This window comes from Platichthys flesus, chromosome 23 (genome assembly GCF_949316205.1).
Source record: "Platichthys flesus chromosome 23, fPlaFle2.1, whole genome shotgun sequence".
Classification (NCBI taxonomy): Eukaryota; Metazoa; Chordata; class Actinopteri; order Pleuronectiformes; family Pleuronectidae; genus Platichthys; species Platichthys flesus.
Window position 1 is genome coordinate 6,557,856 of NC_084967.1, and position 18,981 is coordinate 6,576,836.

Genomic DNA, 18,981 nt, shown 5'->3' on the forward strand with positions numbered 1-18,981 from the left:
GACAAAGGCTTTTCAGGGCTTTATTTCTCTGTCTTTGTGAACAAACACTGAATACTCTATGTGCTTTTACAACTCTAAAACTCATTTTGAACAATACTTTGAAATCTAAAAAACAAATGCACAGAACGGGCATACTTTTCAATTCTTGCCTCCTTCCATCCAGCTTCTTTTTGTTCAGTTGCGTCACCTCTCCTAAGTCTTCCTCTTGTTAAGCAGGACCAAAATATCTGCTACTTCCTGAGTAGCTCCGGCCTCCTCTTCGGTGGCAGATGTGACCTCCTCCCTCGCACTCTCCGAGAGGTCTGTCATCATCACATGTTCCGTTTCGAGTCGCTCTCTCTCATCGCTGTCCTCTTCACTCTTCTCACCTACATCAGAAACACAATTAGGAGTTGGCGAAATCAGTGTTATTAATTTCTTTCTGAAGTATCTCACTGTTATACCTCTGGCATCAGTTGCGTTTGCAAAATCTGGATAGCAGTTGATGGGTAGCTTCAGGAATATTTTCCCATTGTTGCCTGGTGGAGAATCAGCCGCGGGTTTCTTCTTGCTCCAGGGCATATTCTTCCCTCCATTCCCTGTAGAAGCTGAGAGTGTGTTCGGCTGAGCAGCGTTGTCAGTCTGCCTCCCTGTGGCTGCATGTTGCTTCGACAGGCCGACAGGTGGAAGGTGCACGCTGAACACAGGCTGTCTGGACGCACCGTCTGCAGTGAAGATGTGCTGAGTGAAGGTGTCGCACATCTCTGCAGTGTGGATGGCGACAGTTTGAGTTCCTGCATCTCGAGTTCCGCCAGATGGTTTTTGGCATTTGCAAACCTCTGGGTTCAGAGGTTGAACTAGAGGGTGAGAAGATGCAGATTGAGCCGGCGTGTTTTTTCTCTGTCGCCCATTATTTCCTGAAGATATGTCTGGGTAAGCCAACCTCTCCATACCTTTCTCGTCAACTCTGATGTTTGTTTGGGGTTTTATGTGGGGAGTAAGAGGCTGGGGCTGGGAGTGACCTTGTTTCGGTTTAACCTGTGAGCCCTGGTTTGAGGTGTCTACACAACAGGCTCGTTCCACATATGAAGAAGCAGAAGGCTGGAGACATGATGGGCAGTAATCTTCGTCCTTATACAGTTAGAAAAGGAAAACACAAAACAGTTCATGTGAAATATTATGTCTTAAGAGAAAAGTGGTGCTTGATGTTTGGCCTTGAAGAATCTTTTTAAATAAAGTCTGAGATGACTATACAAATACAGTGCAGCACTAGGTTGGACACAACCTCATGCAACTTCACTTACGTCAGTAGAGTCTGAACTGAGGTAACATCCTGGAGAAGAGAAATTTGGTAAATATCCACAGTCATTCATGGAGCCACTGTGTCCAGGACATGCTTGGGATTAAGAAAAATAAGGCATCGATTCAATTTCATCTTTCTACCTCCAGCATATACAGTACCTCATAGGACATTAGTTACCACAGAAGATAAAACTTCAGAAACTTACAAAAGTTTGTGACACCAGAGTTGGAGAGCTGTCAAGGAAATAGAATTGACCGTTACAAACTATACCGCTTGGTGGCAGTAGATACCTACTTCAAACATAAGAATGTTTTTACCTCCATTCCCATGCACTGTGATTCTGGTACAGTTCTGATGGTAAAGATTAAGACAGAAAAAAACAACAACATCAGAAAATATTCCAAATATAAATCCTGTCAGTAATAATCATTTAAATGTTTATATGAGGTGTAAACACTTACTGTGGTGCTGAAGATTTGACTGGTGTTTCATTTTTTAGGTAGATCTTTGATTTTAAGCTCCGAATATGAAAAGCTGCAATTAGATGTGATGTTAATCTAAGGATAAAAGGCTCATCGTGCCAATTTCACGGTTTACAGCTAAATTTACCTTCTTTTTCATTGTCTTCATTAATAAAGCCCCTGAAGAGGTCCTCCTCAAACTGCTGCTCGCACTCTGACTGGTTCAGTATGAAGTCCATCATGGGATCCTTGTCCTCTGGTTGGTTATTGAGGGAGAAGTTGACCTCATGCCTTGCGGGCCCTCTTTCCTCTCTGACGCTGTGAAAACACACAAGCTTTGTGTGGTTACAAAATAAAAGATAGCAAATAATCCATCTACACCCTAGTGGTGGTCTATGTGGCCTCACTCTGGTTCTGGACTTCCAAACAGGACTTGCTCAACTGTGGGTGTCTCCAGTTGGTAGAGGGGAGGGTTTGATCCACAGGACCAGGGCATGTTGTCTGTCATACCTCTGGGGTGGGAGAAAGGCTGGAACTAACAAAATAAATTTAGAAAAAGTTTTAGAAAGAATCATATTTGAAAAAAAAGGTGGATTCTCATAGGTTCAATAAAGATGCTTCAACTAATGTTGTGCATTTTTTAAGCAATCTTTCACTGGATCTTTACACAGTAGTAGTGAATTTTATGCAAAGCTAGTTTGGTATAGGTTTGGTATATTATAAGGCTATGGGGTTTTCTTGATTTTATGCTATAAAGGAGCTAAAACATATTTGGGGATGACGCCATTTTGGTGAATTAAAAAGTTATTTAATGGCCATAGAGGTGAGAGAATGCTGCTGTCTGATTGATCCCAGTTTGCCTTTCAACTTGAAACTATAATATTCTCTTTGCAGCACCTTGATCTGCTCCAGGCCTGAAGTGTCCCAGGGTGGAGGTGGCTGTGTATGTGTCTGACCTCTCTGCCGAAGGTTCAGCTTCGGCGGGAACATTCCTGTGGAGAGCAGTGGGATTACGACTTAACTGACCGATTGTGCAATAATATTCTTATGCTAAGTTTAAAAAAAGCACAATTAACATTATGTCATTGTATTTCATGCACATCTGATCTGCAGATTACTTCACAGCACCACCTTGGCCTGAAGAGGCTGTTGAAGTGGAGGAGAAGGGGCTGAGGGGGTTGTTCACGGTCTGTTGGTAGTCAGACGCACTGTTGTCTGAGAAAGCTGACTCCAGCACTGGTGACAACTGGTGAGACAGAAAAATAAATCACTTTTCATCTAAGATAAGAAGTGCTTAAAAAGTACAATATGAATAACCGGAGAGAAACTAACCTGCCGACAGTTGAAGCCTTGTGGAACAGCATGACTTTTCTGTCTTGTTCCTTGACCACTATATATAGATATAGAAGATAGAGTGTAGATGACCTGTCATTAATCAGGTATTCATCCATAATTTATATACCAAGTAATCTGACAGCTCCTGCAGCCTGAAGATGTTTGCTCACTGAACTTGATCTGACTGCGATTAAATATCAAAATCAAATCACAGAGTATTTCTAAATGCATCCACCCCTACAGTGTAGGAGAATCTCTGGCTTAGACGACTCATTCTCCACCTGTACCTGCACTGTGTCTGGCTCTCGACCAGACTGAGCTGTGATGGAGAGCAGGGGCTCATCGGGAGAACCAGGGGATTGTTATGCTTTCTTGATCCTATCCTGCCGCTGCCGAGGACTGCAACTTTGGGAAGATCTGACAAAAAAAAAGAAGTTTTACTGCCATCAATGGTCACTATCCTGCCCTTATTACTGACCAAAACAGACCGTTTCTCTCACATGACAACAATTATGGCCTCGCTCTATTGACGTCGAGTCTCTTTTGTAATTCATGTTAAAACACTTTTGATCACTTACAAAGCTGTACATGATCTGGAGCCAGAGTACAGTCACTCGAACGGACTACTTGGATCCGCCAGTATCTCTGTTCGAGTCCTGGTCAGAGACTAAAGGTGATTGAGACTCAGCAGTTCTGGCTCATCATATCTGCAACTGCCTTCAACAGACTGATACAGCTCCCTCTGTTGCTAGCACTTACAATAAATGCTTTACTAACAGGTAGATCCATAACAAATAGATTCTTCAGTCGTGTGAGATTTTGATTTTATATTTTGAGGTTGCTTTTACCGATTCTTTTTTGCTGTATACTATGTTTGCATTTCTGCATACCTGTATAACTTTGTTTATTAATTTGATGCTCTCAATGTTGCATGCTTTATTTTCAGCTTGGAAAGCATGCGGTTGCTTTAAAGGTTCAATGTAAATACAATTGTTAATATTATAATTATTATTATTATTATCATCATTTCTATTATCAGGCATTTATAGTCTTAAGTCATACGTCTTAAATTGTATATAATCTGAACCACAGAGGATTCATAATGCAAAACAGTATGTATTATCTTATTAACTACTTTTAAAAACTACTTTCAGATGTTTAAAGAAGTAGTTAAGAGAGCTGAGCTCTTTATTCTACTAAACTGAGCATCTGCCTACACAAGCTTTTCCGTTTCTTACCTTTAATTTGCTTTTTAGCAGCAATCTGGTTGACAATGAACAGAGTGACCAGGTCAATGCTGCCTGAACCAGCGGCGGTGTCTCCAGGGGATGATGGCAGAGCTTTCCCTGACTTTATTAGCTTCTTCTGCATTTTTCTCCTTTCGAAGAACTCCTGGCAGAGTGAAAAACAATATGTCTTCAATATTCTGCTGGACACACAGAATGGAAAAACCTTTAAAAATATAAAAAAGTGAGTGAGTCACCCTCTGCTTCTTAGTATCGCTCTTCATCACTAATCTGCTCCTGCAAAGAAGACCGGTCTCCACGTTAGCATTAGCTAGCATGGCTCTGCTAACATTTTCTGATATTAGCTAGACAGCTAGCTAGGGCGTTAGCTCGTCTCTTACCTTGAACCCCCGACCCAGTTCATCCTCAGCGGCTGTACGTATCACCGTGGAAGGCAGAGAGGTGGGTGTGAACACAACAAAGATAGTGTTTGTGTTTGAGAGAGGTTAGCTAACCTGAACTAAAGCTAAACACCACTATCCATCCGCACGGCGGGCAGAAATGTCATGAATTTGAATAATGTATTTTTTAATGAGTAATGTCACACCGATCACTTTACTGGAAACAAACGTGTTTTCTTATGTGCCATTTTTTGACCATGACAGAAACAGTGCAATACAATGGTTCATGTGCAATACATTCACTGTACATATTGTATGTACTGTATACTGTTTACTAGTTTTTATTCCATTCATATTTTTCTATATTATTATATTTAATATTATATTACTGATTCTGTTTTTTTACTTTTTAATTTCTTATTATCTAATGTTATCTTGTCTTATCTGAATGCTCTTCCTAAAGATTAGTGTATGAATTAGTGGTGAATGTGTGGCGTTTATAATGTCACCTCATTAAAATATATAATTATGTTGTTTAAAATAAATAATTAGTAATGTACTTGCATTGCCTGGTCTGTAACATTTACATTCAAATTATTCCTTTCAGGTCAAATTTGTTGTTATTATTATTAAAAACAGAATCAGGTTCACATGTATGACGAATTTGCTTCGGTTTATTTGTTCAAGTATAAATATAAAAAATATAGAAATACTATAAGCCCTAGTGAGGGATTGTGCAATACGTTGTAAGTTAGCACTGCAGACTGGATTTTGCAGAGTAAAATTAGTCAGTTATTTGCCACAGGAAGTTAAAGTGTCTATTTCAAAGGAGAGTGATATGCTTTTATCTTGTAGGATCCATTTGTTCTCAATATAAAATATATTAATATATAATATAACTTTAGCAATCCCATTTGTAATTTGGTATAGGGCAAGTAAAAGGAGACAGAAACAAGGTAAAGACATGCACTGACCAAAACCAAAACACTTTTTAAAATGCATTACAGCTTTATTAGTGTATTGTATTTATTGGCTGGTTTTTCCCATCAAACTTACACCCATTCAACTTCCTGTTCACAGTGAATTTGTTTACGTCCGTCACGCAACCAATCGAGTGCTGCCGGGGGCGCGACCAATAAAAACAGTAGATGTGAACGCGTAGGACGAAAATAAGTTGCATCAAGGTGGTGGAAACGAACAGGGGAAGTGAAGAAGTTAAACTGACTCAGCTCACACATCGTTGGTGTAAACGTGAAGTTTGCGTTGAGGGTTTTATTTTGACAGCTGGGACCGGAAGTGCAGTGTGTGAACTCCTCTGGATTTGAGAGGTGCTAAAAGGAGCAGGATGTAACGGTGCAGGAATCGGACTCGCTTCGAACCATACAGCCGTCAGGAGTCCGTCTCTGGGTTCATGTCGACGCGGAGAGTCGGCCTCGGGTGATGGCTGATGTATGCACCGTCGGCAGGGTCCACTAACGGTTAAACAACATGTCCAACTTCCTCGATGCGGCGGCCAGAGTCAGATGGGACCGCACGGCTGCGGCCAAGCGAGCCGTGTTTCTCGCTGCAGCCGCTTACGGCATCAAAACACTGTACCCCATCATCTGCAGGCAGCTGAGCAAAGGGACCGATCCCGGGAGGAGCCGGCTCTCCAAGGCGGAGAATGGATCGACGTGTTCGGGAAAAGAGAAGCCGGATACAGTTGCTCTCAGGAAGACGTCGCCGGGGGTGAATGCGGCGTTTTTCAAGCAGATCCTCGAACTTGGTAAAATACTCTTCCCTAAGCTCGTCTCGAAAGAGCTGGCGCTTCTTTCCCTTCACTCGCTGGCGCTGGTGTCCAGGACGTTTTTGTCCATATACGTGGCGAGCCTGGACGGTAAGATTGTGAAAACCATCGTGGAGAAGGAGCCCCGGAGATTCATTCTGCAGCTGATCAAATGGCTCCTCATCGCCATCCCGGCCACGTTCGTCAACAGCGCCATCCGGTTCCTTGAGTGCAAGCTGGCTCTGGCCTTCCGCACCCGGCTGGTGAACCATGCGTATCAGACCTACTTCACCGACCAGACCTACTACAGAGTCAGCAACATGGACGGGAGGCTGGCCAATCCGGACCAGTCCCTAACCGAGGACGTGATGATGTTCTCCCAGTCGGTGGCTCACCTCTACTCCAACCTCACCAAGCCCATCTTGGATGTGGTGCTCACCTCCTACACGCTGATCCAGACCGCCAGGTCCCGGGGGGCAAACGCCACCGGGCCGACCCTGCTGGCTGGGCTCGTGGTGTTCGCCACAGCGAAGGTGCTGCGCGCCTGCTCGCCCAAGTTCGGTAAACTGGTGGCTGAGGAGGCTCACAGGAAGGGCTACCTGCGCTACGTGCACTCCAGGATCATCGCGAATGCTGAGGAGATAGCTTTCTACAGGGGTCACAAGGTAAGGAAGGGGGGATGATGACATGTGCACAAAATAAAAATACAGAACAATAACATAAGATGATCCTTTAAAAAAGTAATACATTAGGGAACATGTAACATAAATACAAGGAGAGCTAAGTAATAGAAAAAGTATAAATAGCTATGCATAAAAAATATGCAGTGAAATCAGAATATATACAGTGTACTTGGATTGCACATTAGCTGTTGAATTAGAAAGATAGAAATGAGTATTGCACAGTTAAATTATTTAAACCTGAGTGAATTTATAGTGTCCCAGAATTGGTGCATGTGGTCTTTTGGGAGCAGAGTGCCATAGATAGATGAAATAGATTGAATAAAGTATGAATTGGATCAATTAAAGTACATTACTAAATACATTAAATGTGAGGATGCATGGTCAAAACCAAATTGTCAAGTGTTCATTTGCACAATCCTGAAATCTTTTCAGGGAAAATCTCATTCAACCAACAGAGCACATTGTAAATCATCTGTCTTAATCTCAAACAGTAAAGAAGTTAATAAAATAGCAGTGTGGTCAGATAACAAATAGATCAGCTGGTGCTGACTGACTTCAGTCAATACAGGTTCAAGCTAAGATTCATTAAATAGTCACTTCTGACACCATTTCCCATAATTTTCTGCTGTATACTGTAATAAAATGTCTGTTGTAGGTGGAGATGCGTCAGCTGCAGAAGTGCTACCAGGCTCTGGCAGACCAGATGAACCTGATCCTCTCCAAGCGTCTCTGGTATATCATGATCGAGCAGTTCCTCATGAAGTATGTGTGGAGCAGCAGCGGCCTCATCATGGTCGCCGTGCCCATCATCACAGCCACCGGCTTCGCTGACAATGGTAAGGATTGTTAGTTTATATAAAACGTATACAATCATAACTCAAAGCTGAAACCTGACTTAAAATTAAAAACAAAACCCAGGTCACACATCTTCTTAGTATCTGAAGTGTTAGTGATGTTAATGCTTTTCACAGTGAGGTCTTAAGCATCTCAAAACCAATAGCTAGTGCTTCCTCCTCAAACAAGAGCTGATTCGCATGTGTGAACCGTAAAGGCCTCCCACTCCTCCTTGATGACATTTCAGTTGCATCGAAACTGTCTGAGTCCCTTTGTTTACTCTACTAACATCGAATGTGACCACAGCTATTTGTAGAACTTATTTCCATGGTATTGTAATGCTCACTGGCATAAGTGTGGGACTGTGGTGTGAACAGGCACAAGGAAGACGTGACACGTTCAGTCACAGTTAACCAAGTTTTTACAGAACATTGCTGTAGTTTTCAGTTTGTTAAACCACATACTTCCCCCTGTCGCTCTGTCTGTTTCCTCTATGTCCGTCCTCAAGAAACAGCCGATGGTCAGAGGCATGTGAGAGTGAGTGAGAGGACGGAGGCTTTCACCACGGCGCGTAACCTCTTGGCCTCAGGGGCCGATGCCATCGAGAGGATCATGTCCTCCTACAAAGAGGTGAGGACACAGGGATGCTGAAGTTGGTGTAGCATTGCTGGAGTGCAGTATCAGAGGGACTCTCTCTTTATCTCTTCTTGGGGTTCCGGCATTCTGTTGCCCTGTCATTCTCCCTGTTTTCTATTAAAAGTTACGAATAAAAGACACTCTCTTTTTATAGGAAATACCAAAACAAAAGCAACTAAAAGATAGTTGCAGCCAATTTAATTAAATACCATATAGGCTGTAAAATAAGGTACAGGGCCCCATAACGCTTGAGTTCTCCTGCAAGGGACACAGATTCCATTCAACCCAGCCCTGACCTGCATGTTCTCACTTCACACTTGACACTGTCCTTGATAATAAAAGGCTTAATACTGAAAAAACATCTAAAAATAAACAAGGTATGAGTAAAATCTTGTTATTTTGAATTGGTCCTGCACAATCTCTGGTTGTAGCCATTCTCCCCTCCTCATGCCCAGATAACTGCACTTTAAACATATTTTGATAAAAGGAGTTTAGCGACTATTTTGATGATCGTTCAATTAAATTATGTCAAACATACTCTGAATTCAGTTGCTTTAATCTAAGCATCGATGGATGTAATCTACGATTTGAATTTATCCATCACTTTCTGACATAATACAGTTTTTGCATTAACAGGAAAAAATTAAGTAGGGATATTGTATTTATATATCCACATTCTTGCAGCTTTTTTTCTTTATTTGTAAATCAGTGCTTTAGAGGGATCATTGGAGGAGGTACCAGACATGGAAAAAAAGTGCTTCCATTTTTGTGATCAAGAGCTAAACAAGCCCATTGGCAGAACTATCCTTCCACCATGAATTGTTTTTTCAGATATTCACATGATCAGCAGATGCATCAGCACGAGTGGTTGAGTCTTTTGATTGGCCCGTCTGGACCAGCACTTGGACAGATGGGCGGGTTTGCATGGAGTGATTGAGAGCTGCGTGTTGATCATCCATCTTTCTCCGTTCATTCTTCACTAAATGACCACACATGCACGGGAAAGTAAGTGAGTCAAGTGACTAAAAAAAGCAAAGAAAGAAAAATAAGTCAATGAATGAAAAGCCTTGTTCACTCGGAGCCAAATCCCTGATCTCCTGTTGCATTTTAATCCCCCCCCCTAAAAAAATAGCAAGACCCATTCATGCATTCTCTCTCTCTACGGCTACATTTTAAGGTCCATAAGAGGATTTAACAGAGGCATGTTTGTGGTGAGGCTGTATTGCATTGCAGATGGTTCCTACTTGTATCCTTTACTTCATAGGCCCAACCTATCTATTTTTTTGGCTTGTATTTTTTCTCAATTGATCCTTTAATTAACTTTGTAAAGTTTGTCGATTTTGAGCATTAGACAAGTCGTGTACAGTGTGATGATCTGTGTCTGTGAAGAGTTGTAGATGTCTGCGCTTGTGGTGATAGAGAGGAGGAATTGAAACTTATTTTAAGAGGAGCAGGTTCCTTTACTGTGAGTCATCTCCTCTTAGAATCTTCCCATTGTACCACTTGTCTCCAACACACACAAAGCCGAGTTCCACAAACAGACATGAGGTTTAAACTGCTGTGACACTTTCAGAATACACGTCACAAGTGAGACATTTTATCCCAGTGATGTGCAAGTCTTTGGCTGAGCAGATTTGCCTTTTTACATTGCAACTATCTGGTGCTAAGCGCCTCCTGGAAGATTCAAGTTTTAGCCTGCACGCAGCTCTGTTGGGTGAGTGCCATGTGCCAACAGCAGCAAGCCGCTGCCTGTCAGGCCGAGTGACGTGTGAGCGTGTGTGTGATTAAACAGGCAGTAGGGATCGAGCACATTCCTCAATCGCCTCTGAACACACATGCCTGTTGATACGACAGTGTGAATTTGTTTGTTGTGCTTGTGTGTAGGTGAGTGGTCAGATAGACCTATGACACATCCCAGCTTGTTGTAGTTGGTAACTCATCTTGTAGACCCAGCTTTGTTTCCCCTTTTTGTTCTTTGCAGGTCTGTTCCATTCCAATATGGAAATCAAACTTGACTTCTTTTCCTCATCTGAAATTTCTTCAGATTCCTTTTCCTGATAATTCATTCTGAATAATCCAAGTGATTGGTTAGATCCATAGTTTGGATGTGCGTGCGTGCGTGCGTCCGTCCGTCCGTCCGTCCGTCCGTCCAGAGCTCCTTCTCTCAAGGCTTAACCAGGCTGCGAATAATCCTCCATCTGTTTATCTTCCAGCCCACACTTCAGCATCTCTTCCTCACTTTTCTTCTCTTTCCCTCCACCATTCACACGCTCTGTCAAATCTTATGTTCTTTGGCAAAGGAGAAAGTACCAAAAACATATTGGACTGGCCTGTTTGAACAAGAACATCAGCAGTGGGCACCTGGTCGCTCTACTAGCCTCTTTCTTTTAGCAAAAAGGATTTCAGTTTTGTCCAGCACACTTTTTTCTTTTGCCGAAGAGAATATATATTGACTCATTGTTTACCTACTTGCTCCCAATAGCTTAGGAAGTGTCTAGGACTTCTTTATGCAAGTTGTACGCACACTGTTAAAATACAAAACAGAACATATTGTACCTGCTCTTAACTGAAGAAATGTCTAATAAGTAAATGCATAGTGAAATATTTTTTTCCATGTGGTAATAGCACAATTCAAGACAGGACTGTCACACCTGCCTACCACAGTTACATGTTGTTATATGTAGCTCACACTATCACAATTTGAGGTAGTTTCCCTGTAATAAGCTGTTGTTGCTTAATTAATACACAGGTCACCCTTTAACATGAGTCCAGTCTTCCCCTCCTTATTTCTTCTATCTCTGCAGGCCCATGTGGTGCCTGTGAATTCTCAGAATTAGTGTTTGTTAATACAGTCAAGCTGTTTAAACAGCCAGCCTTGTGTCGCTGCAGGGTGCAGAACCAAATCCAAAGCAAGAGGGAGATTCTTCTCTATATTCTGTCCCCCTATTTTCTAAGTTTCATTTTATTTATAACAATAAATATAACAATTTTTATATTTGTTTTTTACCATTTGCATTTGTGTGTATCTTGTTACATATTATTTCAGTGAAAACGATGACAAATGCTCTCCTACATCCTCTTAATTAAAATCATCTTACTTACTCTATTGAAACTCTTCTTACTTTGTGACCTCTGTCACAGTCACCTTAACATCCCTCAGAATGTGACCGTTGACCCTGTGTGTGTTTTGGCACAGATCACAGAGTTGGCAGGCTACACTGCACGGGTCCACAACATGTTCGAGGTGTTCGAGGACGTCCAGAGGGGGGTTTACAAGCGCTCCACGCTATCGCTCACAACTGAAGCAGAGAAAAAGAGTAAACCTGAGATGCACATAGATGGACCGCTGGAGATAAAGGGTAGGTCTGTTCTGCTGCACACACAAATGCACCTCCTGCCAAAATATAATATGCAGAAAAAAGGTATTCGGTAGTTGCCAGCCCCATCCTTGTTTGGCAAATCATAACCACTTAGTCTGTCTGCCGTACAGTATGAGGGAAAATAATTATATAATCCGGAATAAATAAATAATTATAGTTTGCAATGAAAAAACTGTAAAGTTGTAAAAGGGGATTTTTTAAAATATTTTAACCCTATAATTCCTGCTATGAAGGAATTGTCCCTTCTATACTATACTTGCCTTGGCTGTGAGAGTCTAATCCTCCTATACACATGCACTCAAACATGAAAATACACAAGCATTATGTATTCCTCATCTATGTCTTTCTCTCCTTTGTGTCTCAAGGTGAAGTGATAGATGTGGACCAAGGCATTGTGTGTGAAAATGTACCAATCATCACACCCAACGGGGATGTAGTGGTGTCTTGTTTGAATTTTAAGGTAAGACAGCTCTAAAATTAGATAATAGATTTTCATTCAAGACTTTCAGCTTTTTTCTGAACACGACTTCTTCATCAAACCCCTGGGGATTTTGGTCAAGGTGGCGTTTATTAGCATTTTAGAAAAATCTTCTGGTCTTATTAGGAAAGAGAGTGTCGGCTGCTGTAATGAGCAGAAAATAACACTTCAAATGTTATTAGGATATACATACCTTTCCTCTACATACGGTATATAACGCAATATTTGTGCATTAAATAGAGCTGCTCTAGCCTGACGTTGTCAAACTCACAATTCTAGTCAGAATGTGAGTCTGAGACTGCTCCATTGGGCTGTGATTATGGGGCGTGTTTCAACTGACCAGGAAATAAAATTCCTCTTCGCTCAATTGGATAGACCTACAACCAATCAGAGCAACGTAGTATGTAAGCAACGCATTGCGATTTATTTACTAATGCCGGGTTCACACCGGACGCTTCAGCGCAGCGCCAAGCCTTAAATAACAGCTGGCTGCCATCCACTCCCATGTTAAAACCGGTGCCATGTGCCGGTCACACCGGAGGCTGAAGCACCACGCTGCGCCAAGGCTGCCTCGCGCCGTGCAGCGATCGTTTCGGCGTCGAGTCTTTTTTTGCGCTTGACTCGAGCGTATCGCACCAGGAAACACACTGAAAAATGATTTTAAACTATATTGATGACATATTTTATATGATATAAATGATCAAATATGCATCCCATACTATGAAGTCGCCTTCTGTTGTCCTGGAGTTTTAATTTGACCAATGACATTATGTCCCCCTCTGCCCATCCACTACAGCCACACAAGCAGTGATACAGATAAAAAGAGAGAGAGGGTGGGGACTACGTATTCTCCACATAGGCTTGAGTGGAGAATACGTAATTTACCCCCGACACCCGACATTTAACGGAGCAAACAGCGAGGTTCTTCAACATGGATGATATTAAATTAATAATTGAAGTGGAGAAGTACAGTGAGTTGTATGATCCTCGGAACATGTTGTATAAAGACATCACCAAGAAAGACAAATGTTGGGACGCTGTTGCTTAATGTTGGAGCAACAAGTAAGTATATGCTTTTAATCTACTGGATCAACGGGTGATATTATTAGCGCTGCCCGACGGTTCAGCATCGCTTGAGTGTCCGGTGTGAACAGCCAAACGCCGGCGCGATAGGGATTAGCGCGGTGCGGCGCTTTGGCGTCGCCTCCACGTTCTCTGTTCCTCTTTCAAAATGAATGTGCTGTCGATGTCTTTTAAAACAGACTTGATGGCAGCATCCACACATATCAGCTCTCCAGCGGCAGGCATGTTTGTTGAAAACGAATTCAACCCAAGGGCACTTTGATGACGTGGTTGCCGTTGATCATCTGTCCATCATCGTAGAAAGCCCGCCCTGAAAATCTGATTGGCCCGGTCGGGCATAATTTCTCCTCAACGGAGCGACTCCAGACCGAACTTCCCGACCTCAAATGTTGTGGGCGGGGCTAAATTCGTCTGGCATCCAGGCTAGAGCTGCTCCATAGTAATACAGAATTTCCCATTTTGCATTTTTATCTTTATGAATTCAGTGAATGTTATGGATATTTCTGACTTCAACAAAGAGGCTGGTGGTCTGCTGATCCTAGTGCTAATTTCTTCAGGTGTGGATCAATCAGTTATATTGATTTCACTGGAAAGAAGAATGGCAAACAGAAATGTGGACAATGCAATCTTTTCAAAGATATTTCGTCAGTGCAGTTTTACTTTTCAGTTTACTTGTTATATACAGCCTCAGTCGGTGCTGCCACACAGTAAAAAGGGCTGGGCTGCTGCCCTGTTAACCTGGTAGCCTTAGACATACAAGAGGCCTTTACTGATCTGAGTTCTTGCTCAGTCAATTTCAGAGTCAGAGAACAAATGTAAATGGTAAAAAGCAAAAGGATCTCAAAAGGAACCTTTGTTCTCTAGAAGTGACTTTATGCTTTAGATTTGTGAAATATGATTAAGTTACATGCTGCAGATGAAGAGCCACATACCCACTGATGCTTCCTGTCTCTCCGCAACTTTATTTCCTAATGACTTCCTCTAATGAGGCTGACCTCTGACTCCACTCCAGGAGGATTAATAAATCGTTTGTCTGTTTCAGGTGGAGGAGGCCATGCACCTATTGATCACGGGGCCTAACGGCTGCGGGAAGAGTTCTCTGTTCAGGATCCTCAGTGGCCTGTGGCCTGTTTACAGCGGCCGATTATACAAACCATCTCCTCAGCATATGTTCTACATACCTCAGAGGTACACACACAAGCACACAAACTCTCACACATCAATGTGTCATACTAAAACAGCTGTAAGGGTTTGATCATTGTACCGGTGAAACCGACAAGTAACTTAATCCGTTGTAACAGGACCATTTGTGTGTGTTTCTGTGTATGAGGCTGGTAAAGTGAAACCAGAGCACTTGCCACTGTGAAATAATTACAACCCAGACAAGACTTAAAATAAAGACTTAAAATACTTGCAGTTATATTTTCGTCATTATACTCCTTCAAGTAGAAAAATAAAGGAAAAGTAGGTTCAATAGCATAGGTGAAATTATTTGAGACTGTTTATCTTTATAGACAGTTTTGAAGTTTTATTATTCTCAGTTGTAAATATCAGTGCACTGTCTCCTTGAGGTGTGACTCTACATAAATAAAGAAATCAGCCATTGTCCAGTGCATCATTTGCTCCAGTGATCTTTGAAAACAGTTGAATGATTAAGGGTAACTGGAATTATTGGATCAACTGACCATTTAGGAATAAAGGGTACCTGCTATATTATTCAATCATAGAATGCTAATATAAAAATATAGCATTAACTCAAGCTGCTTTCAGACACTGAACTCCAGATAGTCCTTCCAGACATATTCATTCATAGTGTTGTTTCATCGAAAAAGCTGTCAACAAAGCAAAAAAAACGTTACTTTAAAATCATATATGATTTCAAAATAAGCTTCAGAAAGTCACAATTTAGGTTCTGGGAATCTAAAAAAAAGATTGATTTGATTATGAAAACATTCGCTGGTTAATTTTTATATATAGAAAAAATAATTGTTGAAACTGACCATTCCAAAGGAATTTATGTTTGTTTTTCAAAATTTAGAACAGTTTTATATAAAGTGTAAATATTCAAGTAGAAGACCTGCAGTCATGTAATCTTACACTGCGCTTCTTAGATCTGCTGACACAGCAGACTCCCTCCTTCAGCGCGGTAAATATTTTATACATAGGATGAAGCAGCCACCTGGCTGCCGTAACACAATCCCCTACATTATCCACATTAGAAACAGCAGAAGAATTACACACACATTCTTACAGGGTCATTTTTGTCTGTATTGTAAGAAGCATTTAATGAAACGAGGGGTTAACAAAGAAACACTCTGTGTGTGTGTGCTTGTGCTTGTGTTTCTCCAGGCCCTACATGTCCATGGGTTCACTGCGGGACCAGGTGATCTACCCAGACTCCGTGGAGGACATGGCTGCCAGGGGCATGAGTGACAAAGACATAGAGGCCATCTTGGACATTGTCAACCTCAACCAGATTGTCACAAGAGAGGGAGGTAGGATAAATAATAACAGCAGCTTTACAAATATGTGAGCTGTGTGTTTGTGAAAGCCTGAAGAAAACAGCTGTAGCTTAAATAGCTCAGGCAATGTGACCCCCCGCTTCATAGTATCTACAGACCTATTTTCAATGTTTTGGAAAAAGTAGTTTGCAACTTGTAAACGTCCTTATCTTCGATAAATTCCAGTCTGGTTTTCGTTCGAGACGTAGCTCTGAAACTGGCCTACTCAGGGTTACAAATGATTTTTAAATGCATTCCGATGCTGGGGAATGTTCATTTCTGTTACTGCTTAGCCTTAGTGCAGCTTACAACACTGTAGACCACTCTATCCTCTTTAGTAGGCTTCAGCAAAGGGCTGGTGTAACAGGGACTGCTCTTGACTGGTGGAGTTTCTCTGTTTCCATTGATCATTTTGTTTCATCGGCTCGGCTGTAAGGACTCAGGGCGCCTTTTCCCTGTACATGCTCCCCCTTAGTCAATTCAAGTTTATTTCTAATCATTGTTATGCGCATGATACCCAGCTGTACCTTTCCTTCAAACCCAACATACTCTGTAAGCCCTCCACCATATCATTGCCTGATAGCTATCAAGGACTAGATGTCTGACAATTTCCTCCAACTGAACCAGGATAAAACAACAGCCCTTATCCTAGGCCCTGATTGTGTTTCTTACAAAACAGTGTCTGGGCCCTTTAGCTGGAAATCTTAAGCTAGGGGTTAGCAGGATATTTTGGCCTAATTTCTGGCCAGTGGGAGGAAGTGAGACATCATACGTTGCATTAATTTAAGATTTTCTACCTTATTTAGATCTTGATTTATTCAGTGTAGCTGAAGCATTGTCTTTTCTCTCTTTATCTCCTTATCTCGATGGAGGACCACTGGTAGTTGCAGACATTTTCCCTGAGGGATCTTGATAAAATATATCAGGCAATTCTTAGGACTGATGTCTATGAGTGTGTGAAATTTGGTTAATATTTGCATCCTGTAACTACACTGAGCAGCTCTCACCTCTCACTGCCACAAAAAAACAGGTCTATTGTTGAAACCAACTACTGTTCAAAGCTTAGAGCCAAGAGGGTTTAATGTATGAATGGCCGCACTGTGGAAATGTTAAGAAATGTCCTTATCATGCATCTGTTTCATCTGTGAACATGTTTTTAGGAGGGAACAGTCTGACTGTGACCCCGTGCACCTCGACTGGTTCAACCTTTTAGCAAACATCACATATCAGTCTTCCAGTCCTTTGTTTAAACAACCACACAAAACCACTCTGTACAACCGGTCTGTTTGCATTTTAATTATTTATGTCATCACTCAAAACACATGGTTGATTGACTATGTGAAGGTATAATGCAGCCCAGAATCTTTTGTGTCCCATTATTCTCTACATGCTGCTCCACACACCTTGAGACTGTACAACGCCTTTTTTTGTGTTGACCAGGTTGGGATGCTGAGCTGGACTGGAAAGATGTGCTGTCGGGGGGCGAGAAGCAGAGGATGGGCATGGCGCGCATGTTTTACCACAGGTAAGGAGAAGCAACCCGGGCATTCTACATTCTACTCAGCTGACGTCTCTGCTACACTTTGACAAGGATCAAACGTATTTTTATACTTTTGTTTGTAGCCGTCGTCATAATATCAGCACTGATTATAATGACTGCTTTTCTTAAATTGGTAAAATCGAAGCACAGCTGCACAAGATTCATTCAGCCCCTCCCAACTCCTTTCTCTCTCTACCTGTCTCTTTTGTTGGTGTTAGACTGTATGTCAGGGACTTGTTTTGTGCTTGGCGTCGCCACCCTGTCTCTGGCATTGGGATAACATGGACCTTGAGTCTCTATTCTTAAGAAAACAATAATAATCTTGACATGACTTAGTGACCCAGACATGTTATCTGCAATTATTTAATTTGACCCCCCTGTGTGCGTCAGGCCTAAATATGCCCTTCTGGATGAGTGCACCAGCGCTGTGAGCATTGACGTGGAGGGAAAGATTTTCCAGGCTGCCAAGGATGCCGGCATCTCCCTGCTCTCCATCACGCACAGACCCTCCCTGTGGTGAGACACAGTATATGTTCTAGTGTATTTTGTGAGAAGAGAAATTGTGCTTTTCTTGAAATTGCTCCTCTCAATCTCCAGGAAGTACCACACTCACCTGCTGCAGTTTGACGGCGAGGGAGGCTGGCGCTTCGAGCAGCTGGACACAGCGACGCGCCTCACCCTCACCGAGGAGAAGCAGCGGCTGGAGTCGCAGCTGGCCGGCATTCCCAAGATGCAGCACCGGCTCAACGAGCTCTGCAAGATCCTGGGAGACGACTCTGTCCTTAAAACAGCCGAGGAGTGAGAGAGTGAGAGAAATGAGAGGGGGGAGGCAGGGGCCCAGATGGGACAAAGACACTAGGGTGGGAGCAGAAGAAGAAGTGAAGTGAGACGGAGAGGGGAGAGTGTGTGAGATTGAGAGGCAATGAATGAAAAAATAAATCTGGAGGGGGCTGTTTTTTTTGTTTAGCTCCGAGCCCCCTCTGACAAAGCAGGAGAGCTTTTAATGCCAACTCCTCTTTCAGCTCTCCCTCTTCTTCTTTTTCATCTTTCCACTCAGACACGTGGAAGGAGGGGTGTGTTGAAGCAGATTCATGATGGTTTTAGCCTACATATATATGTATCAACTGCAAGATGATTTAGCAGAACGGCCACATACTCTGCTTTACTCTGCTTCTAGAGTAAAGTGCTTCTAAAGCACTTTACTCTGCTTCTAGAGAGCTTTTGTGTTTGTAGTGGTCGCTCGCTGTGAAATAAGTTTTCTTTAGCTGGAAAACGTTTTAACATAGAGCCACTAAATGTTGTCCAAAGCAGTATTACAATCCACGGCCAGTGCGCCGGGCTCTGTAGATCCACATTTGTTTTGACTTCTGGTCGAT

The 18,981-nt window shown here is 42.2% G+C and overlaps 2 protein-coding genes across 2 annotated transcripts; one reads left to right on the top strand and one right to left on the bottom strand.

Moving 5' to 3' along the window:
- Positions 1 to 4: 4 nt before the first annotated feature.
- LOC133949072 (uncharacterized) lies at positions 5 to 2,252 on the bottom strand. Its single transcript, XM_062383222.1, has 9 exons — positions 2,151 to 2,252; positions 1,892 to 2,061; positions 1,744 to 1,816; positions 1,600 to 1,633; positions 1,488 to 1,515; positions 1,284 to 1,375; positions 933 to 1,110; positions 444 to 836; positions 5 to 368 (listed from the first exon to the last, which is right to left on the bottom strand). Exons 1-9 carry the CDS (start codon positions 2,249 to 2,251, stop codon positions 193 to 195), a joined length of 1,245 nt encoding a protein of 414 aa, XP_062239206.1. The 5' UTR covers position 2,252; the 3' UTR covers positions 5 to 192.
- Positions 2,253 to 6,031: 3,779 nt separating this feature from the next.
- On the top strand, positions 6,032 to 18,599 carry LOC133948639 (ATP-binding cassette sub-family D member 2-like). The gene is made up of 10 exons (XM_062382533.1): positions 6,032 to 7,135; positions 7,809 to 7,989; positions 8,496 to 8,617; positions 11,820 to 11,982; positions 12,369 to 12,463; positions 14,607 to 14,752; positions 15,914 to 16,059; positions 17,506 to 17,590; positions 17,996 to 18,121; positions 18,203 to 18,599. The coding sequence occupies exons 1-10, from the start codon at positions 6,194 to 6,196 to the stop codon at positions 18,405 to 18,407; spliced, it is 2,211 nt and encodes a 736-aa protein (XP_062238517.1). The 5' UTR covers positions 6,032 to 6,193; the 3' UTR covers positions 18,408 to 18,599.
- Positions 18,600 to 18,981: the final 382 nt, after the last annotated feature.